At 41.6% G+C, this 13,063-nt stretch overlaps 1 protein-coding gene across 2 annotated transcripts in view; it reads right to left on the reverse strand.

Annotated features, from left to right (window-relative positions):
* The window catches only part of CNTN1 (contactin 1), a 308,991-nt gene that overhangs the window by 73,712 nt on the left and 222,216 nt on the right, over positions 1-13,063 (reverse strand). For both annotated transcript variants that reach the window (XM_075344989.1, XM_075344990.1), the window contains 2 exons: positions 11,986-12,113; positions 9,486-9,658 (listed from right to left, as the gene is read on the reverse strand). In XM_075344989.1, coding sequence (XP_075201104.1) covers positions 9,486-9,658; positions 11,986-12,113 — 301 coding nt within the window. The remainder of the gene's footprint in view (positions 1-9,485; positions 9,659-11,985; positions 12,114-13,063) is intronic.

Here is a 13,063-nt window from a genome sequence, read left to right on the forward strand (position 1 = left end):
TAGGACTGTGGGGACAGCTGTCACACCTGGTTTACCACGCACAACTTCCACCACTGTAACCGCAACAGGCAGTTTGCTTGTTAGGTCGTCAGTTGGTTTGGGAGGGGAAACAAGTGCGTGTGTACAGCTCTCTCAGACATCGAAAGCACCGACGTTGGATGAAGGCGACATCATGTCTCCGCCTGCACTTTCCTCACAAAGCTGCATTTTTCCAGGGACACCCTACTCAACACCGTCTACACACAGCAGCCAGATCTCTGTCCCTCAGATGTGGACAAATAAAAGGCCATTTCCTGCGACCCATGACAAAGCTAAGAGGTTCACTTTATCCCTCTGTAAGCTCTTGGCTACCGAAATGCTGCCTTTCCGCCTGGTGGACACACAGGATTTTAGAGACCCTATGTCTGTCGCTGTGCCCCAGTACCAGATGCCCAGTCGCCACTACTTCTCTAAGAAAGGTGTGCCCGCGCTACACCAGCATGTCGCACACAACATCACCGCTTCCTTGAGAAACTCTGTGTGTGAACGGGTGCATTTCACCACCGATACTTGGACCAGTAAGCATGGACAGGGACATTACATGTCGCTGACTGGGCACTGGGTAACTATGGTGATAGATGGTGAAGGGTCTGCTGCACAAGTCTTGCCGTCCCCACGACTTGTGTGTCAATCCTCTGTCTGTCCAAGTTCCGCCACTGCTTCTGCCTCCTCCACCTCATCTGTGTCCTCCACCGCCGCCCCAAGCCTGCCTGGTCAGGCCACCAGCGTTCTCACTGTGCAGAAGGAATCACGCACCCCTCATTACTATGCCGGCAGCAGAGCGCAACGGCATCAGGCGGTCTTTAGCTTGACATGTCTTGGGAATAAGAGTCACACAGCTGAGGAGTTGTGGTCAGCTCTGCGGTCCGAGTTTAATAAATGGTTGTCTCCACTCAACCTGCAGCCTGGTAAGGCCGTGTGCGACAATGCTGCAAACCTGGGTGCGACCCTTCGCCTGGGCAAGGTGACACACGTACCTTGTATGGCTCACGTGTTGAACCTTGTTGTCCAGCAATTCTTAACACACTATCCCGGCCTAGATGGCCTTCTGACCAGGGCACGAAAACTGTCTGCTCACTTCCGCCGTTCAAGCGCCGCAGCTGAGCGACTTGCATCGCTCCAGAAGTCTTTTGGCCTGCCAGTTCATCGCCTGAAATGCGATGTGCCGACACGCTGGAATTCGACTCTCACGTGTTACAGCGACTGTGGCAGCACCGTCGAGCCCTGGTGCAATACGTCATGACGTATAGCCTGGGCCAGCGAGATGCAGAGGTGGGGCAGATCACCCTGATGGAGTGGTCTCAGATCAAGGACCCTTCTGCAGAGATTCGACATGGCGACGAATATGTTTAGCGCTGACAATGCCATTATCAGCATGACAATTCCAGTCATTTACATGCTGGAGCACACGCTAAACACTATTCGGAGTCAGGGGGTGGGACAACAGGAAGGGGAGGAACTACAGGAGGATTCATATGCGCAAGACACAACAACATCACCAAGGTCCAGACGTTCATCATCACCAAGGCGGCAGGCATGGGACCATGGGGGACAGGGATCAACAAGGGCGCATGGAAGCAGGTGAGATGTTGAGGAAGGTGCAGGAGAACATGAAGAAATGGAGGACGAACTGTCCATGGACATGGAAGACTCAGCGGATGAGGGAGACCTTGGTCAAATTTCAGTTGAAAGAGGTTGGGGGGAGATGTCAGAGGAAGAAAGAACGGTTAGCACCTCTATGCCACAAACACAGCGTGGACTTGGTCTGCATGGCCGCGCAAGACACATGAGCGCCTTCTTGCTGCACTACCTCCAACATGACCCTCGTATTGTCAAAATTAGAAGTGATGATGACTACTGGCTTGCCACACTATTAGATCCCCGGTACAAGTCCAAATTTTGTGACATAATTCCAGCCATAGAAAGGGACGCACGTATGCAGGAGTATCAGCAGAAGCTGTTACTCGATCTTAGCTCGGCTTTTCCACCAAACAACCATGCAGGTGCAGGGAGTGAATCTCCCAGTTGTAACTTGACAAACATGGGACGGTCTCGTCATCTTCAACAGTCTACCCATACCAGTAGCACCGTATCTGGTGCTGGTAACAGCAATTTTATGGAATCTTTTCATAATTTTTTTAGACCGTCCTTTGCAAGGCCACCAGAGACATAGTCAACGGCTGGAGAGGATGATACAGGAGTATCTCCAAATGAACATCGATGCCATGACTTTGCAAATGGAGCCTTGCTCATTTTGGGCTTCAAATCTTGAAAAATGGCCAGAGCTCTCAACTTACGCCTTGGAGATTTTGTCGTGTCCAGCTGCCAGCGTTGTCTCTGAACGTGTCTTCAGTGCTGCTGGGTGTGTGCTGACAGATAAGCGCACGCGTCTGTCCAGTGACAATGTGGACAGACTCACGTTCATCAAAATGAACAAGTCATGGATCCACAAGGAATTTACTACCCCGGTGTCATCCTGGGGAGAGTAAATGCTTGTGGATTTGGAATGTGCTTGATGCAAATCAAAACATCCTGTTTGCAACTAGGGCACAAGTGCTGCCACTGATGGGGTGTCTGTGTGGCCCAATTTTTGGAAAAAAGGGAGACTCCGCTTGGAGTAACCCTTGATTGCTGTGTTTTTTAAAAGCAGCCAAGATGAACAGAGCTGGGATCAGGAAAGACTTTGCTACCTACCCCGGTGTCATCCTGGGGACGGTTAACAATGGCGTATTTTTGAATGTGCTTGATGCAAATCTAGCTGTGAAGTGTACAACTAGGGCACAAGTGCTGCCACTGAATGGGTGGGTGTGTGTGGGGCACAATTTTTGGAAAAAAGGGAGACTCCACTTGGAGTAACCCTTGATTGCTGTTTTTTTTTAAAAGGAGCCAAGATGAACAAGTCATGGTTCAGCAAAGACTTTATCTACCTACCCCGGTGTCATGCTGGGGACAGTTAATTATGGCGTATTTTTGAATGTGCTTGATGCAAATCTAGCTGTGAAGTGTACAACTGGGGCACAACTGCTGCCACTGAAGGGGTGGGTATGTGTGTGGCCCAATTTTTGGAAAAAAAGGGAGACTCCGTTTGGAGTAACCCTTGATTGCTGTTTTTTTTTAAAAGGAGCCAAGATGAACAAGTCATGGTTCAGCAAAGACTTTATCTACCTACCCCGGTGTCATGCTGGGGACGGTTAATTATGGCGTATTTTTGAATGTGCTTGATGCAAATCTAGCTGTGAAGTGTACAACTAGGGCACAAGTGCTGCCACTGAATGGGTGGGTGTGTGTGGGGCACAATTTTTGGAAAAAAGGGAGACTCCGCTTGGAGTCACCTTGCGGTGTTTTACATGATTTTAGAAGGGCGTGCCATGCCTATATCTGTGTGTCCTCCTCTTTTTCCTTGTCCAGCTCCTTTCTTTTCGCATGAGTATATGTCCTTGTCACTTTCCCATGTGTTTGTGTTGTGTTGTGAGTTGTTTGTCACCTTTTGGACACCTTTGAGGGTGTTTTCTAGGTGTTTTTATGTGTTTGTGAATGCCTGCCATTGTTTCCTATGCGGTTCGAGTTCGGTTCGTCGAACGTTCGACGAACCGAACTCGATCGGGACCTCCGTTCGGCGAGCCGACCTCGAGCCGAACCGGGACCGGTTTGCTCATCTCTACTTGTAATCATCTAGTCTGCAGGAGTTTGCTTTCTTTTGCCCTTCCTTTCCCACCAAGAGAATTGATCAAAACGAAGATTACATTGAACCACCCCCATTACATAGTAATTCAGTACAAAATGGCATGCAAATGTTGTTGGTATAAAAATGTGCACTATGCAGAATGAAGGTAAGAAACTGATTTCTGAAGCTGCTTTAAATGTCTTTCCCTTAAATAATGAAATAAGATATTAATTAAAAGCAATGAAAACTAAACACCAATACAGAGCAAATGAGTAGCATTATAAAGCCATTGGCTTCTATGAATAGTGAGAAATGTGTGATCTGTGTAATGTGTCAAGTCATTAGAGATGATTTTGGCATCAAGTGCACAAACATCTCCGGTAATTAATACTGTAGTAAAAGTGCCCTTGGTTCTTTTGAGCAGGAAACTGTAGCAAATTATAATTTGCTGCTAGCATTTATGACACATAGGGAAATGAATCATGAAATGAGTTATCCAACTGATCTAAAAATCCATGTTCAGAGAAAAACAGGGAACATTTTATGACTCAATAATAGTTGCTTCACATTTGGCATTTGGAAGCCCTTTACTTTACAAAAATTGAAAAAAGAGAAATATATTTCACTTAATTATATTTATTCTATAAAAAATGAGAATAGAAATACTTAAAGATAATCTGTCAGCAGGTTTTTGCTATGTAATCTGAAGACTGCATGTTGTAGGGTTAAAACACATATTTCAATGATGTGTCTCTTATCAAGCTCTATGTTCTTGTCTACTTGCCATGATTATTTTAGCACCAGGAACTTATCATTACTTGGACTACAACAGCACGTGCCTGGTAGTCCGTTACGCCTCTTCGTCTGATAGGCAGCTTACTGTCTACAGACACTGTACATAGAGAGCCTAGTGTGGCCAAGGGCAGCTTTCTCAGCTCTGCTGCATGGTAAATCAGAATCAGATCAGAATCACTGCACCCAGTAAACTAAATGATATATCGTTGGAATCAGTATAAACCTGGAGACAGATTCCCTTTAAGTAATACTCTTGGTACGCTCTGCAGAATCTGTCAGCAGAATTTCAGCAACCAAACAATTTCTATGTGTATGTAGCTCTTTGAAAGACAAGTCCAGGAATACATTTATATGATCAATCTGCTTCTCTATTACTGAGAAATCAGTGTTTGAAATGATATGCAAATGATGCTGTAGGTTTGAATGAAGCCTGTCATTCAAACCTAAAAATACTACCCTGAATGAGACACAAACAAGTACATAGAAAAATATATAAACTTTATTGTTTAAAAAGATTTTTTTAAAAAAATATAATTAAAAGGTAGTACAGCAGAAAAAAAGTGTCACACAGTAGACACCATTAAATGTTAACAGAAGACTAGTAGTCCTAATAACAATATGATATTAATTCATAATGACAAATCATGTACCCTAATAAAGAGTACTGCACAAAAAAGGACACAGGTTTTTAAGTGTGTTAGCAACTGTGACTAGATGGTATTAGGTATGCAGGGATGTTTAAAATAACAAAATACCATGAACAGGGCTTAAAATTGAGCCCAAAAAAATCAGGAAACAATAACATCAAAAAAACATGCCTGCTAGTAAAATATCATTCACAGTGCTAGATGGAAATACAGCCTCACCATTCACACCCTGACGCGTTTCGCCGTGGCTTTCTCCAAGGGCGCCCTTTTTTTTATGTTATTGTTTCCTGATTTTTTTGGGCTCAATTTTAAGCCCTGTTCATGGTATTTTGTTATTTTAAACATCCCTGCGTACCTAATACCATCTAGTCACAGTTGCTAACACACTTAAAAACCTGTGTCCTTTTTTGTGCAGTACTCTTTATTAGGGTACATGATTTGTCATTATGAATTCATATCATATTGTTATTAGGACTACTAGTCTTCTGTTAACATTTAATGGTGTCTACTGTGTGACACTTTTTTCTGCTGTACTACCTTTTAATTATATTTTTTTTAAAAAAATCTTTTTAAACAATAAAGTTTATATATTTTTCTATGTACTTATTTGTGTCTCATTCAGGGTAGTATTTTTAGGTTTGAATTCTTCCACTGTGTTACTACCTGGTTATACTTGTACTTGAACGGGCTTGTTATGGTTGGTGGCCAAATTGTAGGTTAATAATGAAGCCTGTCATTCCAGTACTATTCTCCACCCAGTGTCTCCCTACCATACCCTTGCCTGACAGCCTCTATGCTGTCAGTCAAACTGAAGGACGCAGCTCTGGGCTGAGAATAGAGCTGGAGTGGCATAGGCTTTAGCTCTACAGCCCAATCCTCATTTCCATATCAATTCAAGTGCTGATTTCTCAGTAATGGAACATGGCAATGGAAAGAACTGGCCATGTAAAGGTGTTGCTGGACTTGACTTTGAAAGAGCTACATGCACATTTACATAGTTTGGGGTTGAAATCCTTCTGACAGATCCCCTTTAACAGGGCTAATAAAACCTGTTAAAATCTTGACCAGCAAACTCCATGATCTGAGCAAAGATTGCTTTGCTGTTTTCTTGGAATTTTCAGCAGACCAACTCCAAGTCGATTATGTCTTAATTTGTTTTCACAAGAACAGATATAATAGAGCTGGACTCCTTCAGGCCTTCAGCTTTTGGGTTATTGATATTGTGAGACCTGGAGCCAACTTGTTTGTATGTAAAAAGAAACAATGCTGCTACCTAGGAATGAAATGCAAGAAAATGTTCGAAACTTTATCAAGAAAACTCTGAACAGTTTCCATACAATGAGAAGCTTATTACGACAATACAATGCATATTTGAAGGATTTTCCCACCAATAGTGCTCTCTTTTCCTTTCTAAACAATAGTAAGTAAATTGCACAAAATGAGAACACTTGAAGAGAAGGTATTGTAATCTTCACAAAGAGTTTGAAAATAGTAAGCAGTGAAAGGATTTGATGAGAAGCTCTTGTGGAATGTGACATACAATCAATATACAATAGTTATTTGTTAGATTTTAGAAATTTCCTGATAGGTTAAAAAAAAAGAAGAAAGATATCAAGGGTATGGATATATGATCAATGAGAAGTAAAGGGGTGATTTCTATAGGTGGATCTCACCTCAGCCATATACAAACCATCCTACGTGCACAAATGAGAGGAAAATATTAGTCACACATTGGATTTTGGGTGTTTTTTACTAATGTATGCACAAGAATTTGCACGAGACGAAATCGGGATTTGGCTGGCTGGCATGCTATTGATCAACATGAGGGTGGGAGATAGAGAGGATCTGGGATTCCATAGTGTCTGGCTGTTGGAAGAAGGGGAATAAAAAATTAACCCCTTAACGACAGCGTGCAGTAATATTACGTCCTAGCGGTCATAGTATTACTGCCCGCGGTCTGCTGCCGGCAGCATGCCGCGATCGGCGCACATCTCAGCTGATTTTCACAGCTGAGATGTGTGCCTGCTAGGCACGAGCAGAATTGTTATCTTCTCGTGCCTTTTAACCCCTTAAATGGCGCTGTCAATGTGTGACAGCGCCATTATAATGGCATCGGCGGTAAACATTTATTTACCGGCCGATACCGGAAGTCACGTGACATGATCACGTGACTTCCGGTGGTTGTCATGATAGCACAGGGTCATGTGATGACTCCTGTAGCTGACATGAATTACTTTCGGTTTCACTCGGCCCGGAGCCCGAGTGAAGCAGAAAATGAGCATATCTGCTGTTTACAGCTGTATAGCTGTGATCAGCAGATATGGCAGAGCGATTGGATTGTTGATCTATATAGCCCACTAGGAAGGCTAGTAAAATAAAAAAAGTTTTAAAAAATTTAAAAAAACCCCCAAAAAAATAAAAGTTCAAATCACCCCCCTTTCGCCTCATTGAAAATGAAAGGGTTAAAACAATAAAAAATATACACACATTTGGTATCACCGCATTCAGAAACAACCGAACTATCAAAATATAAAATCAATTAATCTGATCAGTAAACGGCGTAGCGGCCACACATTTTGCGCAAAATGCAATAACAGGCGATCAAAACATAGCATCTGCGCAATGGTATCGTTAAAACCATCAGCTTGAGACGCAAAAAATAAGCCATCACTGAGCCATAGATCCCAAAAAATAAGAACGCTACAGGTCACGGAATATGGCGTAAAACGTGCGCCACTTTTTTTGGATAAACTTCCGATTTTTTTTAACCCCTTATATAAAAGTAAACCTATACATGTTTGGTGTCTATGAACTCACACTGACTTGAGGCATCACACCCACACATATGTTTTACCATATAGTGAACACAGTGAATAAAATATCTCAAAAATAATAGTGCTATCGCATTTTTTTTTGCAATTTTTCTGCATTTGGAATTTTTTTGCCGTTTTCCAGTACACTATATGGTAAAACGTATGGTTTCATTTAAAAGTACAGCTCGTTCCGCAAAAAATGAGCCCTCACATGACCATATTGACTGAAAAATAAAAAAGTTACGTCTCTCGGAAAAAGACTGGCAAAAAAAAAATGGAAAGCGCAAAATCGGCCAGTCGTGAAGGGGTTAAAGCAAAAAAATAAAAATTGGCCTAAGCAAGAAGGGGTTAAAAGTGATATATTTCACACTAATCCCAACCTCCCACTCCAGGATCAAATACTTCTTCCAAGCTGCACCCATCCTCTGGAATGTTCTATCCCAAGAAGCTAGGACGAATCACAACTTACTCAGCTTAAGACGTTCCCTAAAAGCACATCTTTTTAGGGTGGCTTATCACACTCCCTAGCTGAATTAAACTCACGTAGTCCCTCCAGAACCTCTCAGAACATAACTCTCCATCAAACTCCACCGCACCCAAAAGCATCTCAAAGCTTTGTCTGACTCATCCAGGAAGCCTTTATCTGTCCCCCATTTCTCTAAGATGGCTGGATTGTCATTGTCATTGGAAATAAGCACCTGCACCTTGTCCCCCCCACCTCATTGTAGATTGTAAGCTCTCACGAGCAGGGTTGTCTTTTTTGCTCAAATTATTGTATTTTCTATAACTGTTACTTGTTTGTTGAGCCTCTTAATTGTAAAGCTCTGTGGAATATGTTGGTGCTATAGAAATAAAGATTATTGTTATTATGTTAATAGTCCTAAAACTCCTAAACATTCTTATTTTTCCATAGTATAATTTCAGTGGAAAGAAATTTTTCATGATAACATAGTCAAACTAGTGTTAAAAGACAAACTGGTCCACATGGTAGAGAACATCACAGGGTCAAACATTTATATCATTATTCTATGGCTTTATACTAATAAAGGTTTCCAGATCCATGCCAAAGAGGGTTTAAGGCTAAGTTCACACATTGCATCTTTTGCTGTGTTTTTGAGGCCACAAAGATGCACCTAAATGCATGCATTTCCTTCTCCCAGCAAAGTCTATGAGCTTTCTATTTTGCTGTCTACACTGTGCATCTTTTTTTGGCTGCGTTTTTGAAGATGCAGCATGTCAATTCTTTTTGCGTTTTTCTAGCGTTTTTTGAGCCCTCCAGTCAATAGATTTGACTTAAAAAAAAACATATTGGGCAAAATGCGGTAAAAACACATCAAAAACACATTGCATTTTTGATACATTTTTGGTGCATTTTAACATGCAATTAAGATCCACTCAAGATGCACTGACAAAAAAGATGCCGCGTGTGAACATAGCCTAATATAAATGATTTCTGTTTGTTTGCTACTAATTTTTATATGGAATCAAGAAGATTTAAAGATTTTTTGATATGATTATTCATCTTACCCTTATATGATCTTCATAATAGCTGGTGCCATCAGTCTCTATTATAAATCCATTTAAAGACCAAATAAACTCGATTTCCAGACCAGGATCATGGGATGCATGGCACTGTATGGTTGCATTTTCCCCCACTGATACATCGGCATTGGATGGGGGAAGGGTAATTTTCGTGGCAGCTGTAAATTAAGAAAATAAAAACCATCGTAAAGTAAAATGAATATGAAAGTTGATCCAATGTAAAACTGGAAGTTATAGCCATAAAATTATTGTAATTGCGCTGTCTGTTTTTTAACATTGCAATTTTTGTTTTTTAACACACAAGAAAAGCAATGCTGAAACGCTGATCATATTAACTGACACACAGACCAAATACTACTGAAAATCGGAGGCAAAACACTGATGAAGATGTGACCTTTTTTGGACATATGATTGTGGCCCGAGAGTGCATTTCATTACTGAATCATGGTTATGTGGTCATTAGAAAAGGTGCTCCAAGTTTCCTAAAAAGCCCTATTAAATTTACATTATACAGTCAAGAAAATACCATATCTGCTTATCAAAAATGGCTTCTGATAGCCACATGCACTCACTCCATGTTTTAATCACACCAAAGCAAAGTTGTGCAGGGGTGTACATAGATATCATGTGTCTCCATAGCAGAAGTTCTAATTAGAGCCCCCTCAAAAAAAAAAAAATATTCATCTGGGTCTCATAAGAACATAACTAACAACTTTATAGCCCTTACAAAAGTAAATTTCCTTCTATTGAAGCCCCTAGATTCCCCTTAAATTGCACTCAAAGTTTGAAGCCAACAACAGTGCCCCACAAACACTGTATGATAAACCCACAGTGAATTCCTCCAGAGTACCCTCCACACGCATAGTATGGTGACCCCAACTGTGACCCCCCCCACACAGCCTTCCATGCAGTATAATAGGCCTACATACAATATAATGACCCCCACACCTCGTCACACTACATAATGGACCCAACACAGCCCTTCACACTATCTGATGGACCCCACACAAATCTTCACACTGCACTGTTTAATTGCTTATCTATAGTGCAATGGCCCTCAAATATCCCTCTATAAATATAAAGGTTCCATCATAGCCAAACAAATAGTATAACGGCCCCCACATAGCCCTCTAAATTGTATAATGGCCTTCATATAACACTCCAAATATTATAATGGCCTCCACATACATTGGCCCCACCTATTCCTCAATAAAATATTATGCACTCCCATAGAACTCCATATATTATAATACACCCCCATAGTACTCCAAATAGTATAATACAACCGTAATTATCTATATTATAATGCATAGTCCTCCATATGTTAAAATTTACCTCTCATAGTCCTAGTCCTCTGAATAGTAAATGCACCCTCCATAGTCATCCATACAGTATTATGGCCATTTGCCAACAGTGTACTCATTGTTTTAAAAATAAATACATTATCACCGCTCCTCTTTCCTCCCCTACTCTGGTCTCTGCAGTAGCGTGTGTTCTGCAGCTCAGCATATCACGGCACAACAGGCACGCAGTAGTGACGTCATCGTGCCCACTGCGTCAGATTTCAGACACAGGGGGAAAATGATGAAAGAGGAAAAGGTTCTCTCCCTCTTTCTGCGATGCCAATACAGTTGAAAGTGTGATGCCAGGCGGGGTGCCCCTGTGTCGAAGATGGCACTGGGTCCCCCAACTCACAGGCTCCACAGAGGCTTAACCTTCAGAGACCAAAAATTAAAATTCAATATACAGGTGTCTCATTGGCCCCATTTTTATCTGCTCACAAGAGGATGCCTGTAACTCCTAGTATTTTTACACAGCTATGGTACATTGCAGATCTAAAAGGGGCTTTATGCAAATTTTATGTGCATTCTGTCTGTGCTTGTATGAGATGGCGGAGGATATGCCTGGAGTGTCAGCATCCATCCACCAGGGTTCTCTGTTAAGACTGGGGTGGAGACTCGGTAGTGCTGAGGAGACAGTAAATATTATCTATAACCTAATATTAATGTAAACTGGTCATAGTGAATTGTAAACTTGTGCTTAAATGGATATTCGCAAATTTGAAAGTCATCCCTTATACATAGTACCATTCTTATGATCACTGAGTGTCTCAGCAGTTAGACCCCTAATAATCCTGCGAATGGGGATGTAGATCTTGAGGAGGTGGCTCTGCTCTGAGACACACATGCTCGATCACCACACCATTTATTCTCTATGGGACTGACAGAAGTAGCTGAGCATTGTACTGAGCTCCAATCAAATGGGTCCCATTTTCGAGATCCTAGTTATCGGACCCCTGTCAGTCATATGGATAGAGGATAACATTCTCCTGTGTTAAAATCACATTATGGTACAACCTATTTAACAATTACACATTTGCAAGAATAAAAAGTAAAATGAAAAAAGTTATGTTTTCATGATAGAAGTGATTCATGGGTACATTTTGTGCCTCATGTCCATAGTCATGACATTCTATAAGCATTACCTTTTACAGAAAGAGTAGTTGTGCTATTTGCTTTTCCTCTGTTATTCTCAGCAAAACACGTGTAGCTGCCTTCATCAAGCACTGTTATATTGAGGATTTCCAGGCTACCATCATCCCAGATCGCTACCCTGGTAAAAAATATAGAATGAAATTATGCATTTGAATGTGGGATTCCTGATATTCCCATATATATATATATACACACAATGTGAGATTATTTTTTTTACATAGGGCTGCTCTCATCTTCTGCTGTAGATATTTGTACATATGAGTGCAGTAGGGGCATGGCGCCGCAGCTCATCTAATTCATAACAAGCTGTTGTGTTTCGTTCACCAGAAATCTCACTCCCCTCCCTGACTGGAGTTATAATTTTTTGCATAGTGCACGGAGGCGTATGCCAATTGTCAGTTTCTCAAGAGTCTTGAAGAGGCATCTCTTTATAAATCAAGAGCGTCTGATTCTACCATGCCCCCCTCATTACTGGCAGGACCATCACTGGTCTTAATTAATCGTATGATTATATGCTGACAGGTTACCTTTAAAGGCTCAAATGAGAGAAAGAAAGAAAGTCATTTCTCATCCTGCCTATACTCAGACAGTTCATAATATTTTTATATATAGAACGCCAATATACTCTGCTGCACTTTGCAACTTAGAGCTAACATGTACAAACAAAAGCAGGCATTACAGATTAACACATAATTCATCACTTCAAACAAAAGGAGTGAGGAACCTGTGAGCAAGAGCTGACAATCCATCAGGAAATAGTGGTGACAAAAGGTAAACAGCGCTTGTATTGCATGGTCCAGCCATCTTTATAACAAACTAGTCGTAGTACCCGGCGTTGCCCGGGATAGTAACGGTTTCTCTGTCCCAGCCTCTGTCTGTCTGTTTCTCTATCTCTCTGTCTCTTTTTCTGTCTGTCTGTCTGTCTCTTGGCCTGTCATTCTCTGTCAGTTTGTCTTTTTCCCTGTCTCCCTGTCTCTGTATCTCTTTGCATGTCTCTGTCTATCTCTCTCTATTTGTCTATCTGTCTGTCTCTGTTTCTGTCTGTCTCTCTCTCTGTCTCTCTCTCTG

This window comes from Anomaloglossus baeobatrachus, chromosome 4 (genome assembly GCF_048569485.1).
Source record: "Anomaloglossus baeobatrachus isolate aAnoBae1 chromosome 4, aAnoBae1.hap1, whole genome shotgun sequence".
NCBI lineage: Eukaryota > Metazoa > Chordata > Amphibia > Anura > Aromobatidae > Anomaloglossus > Anomaloglossus baeobatrachus.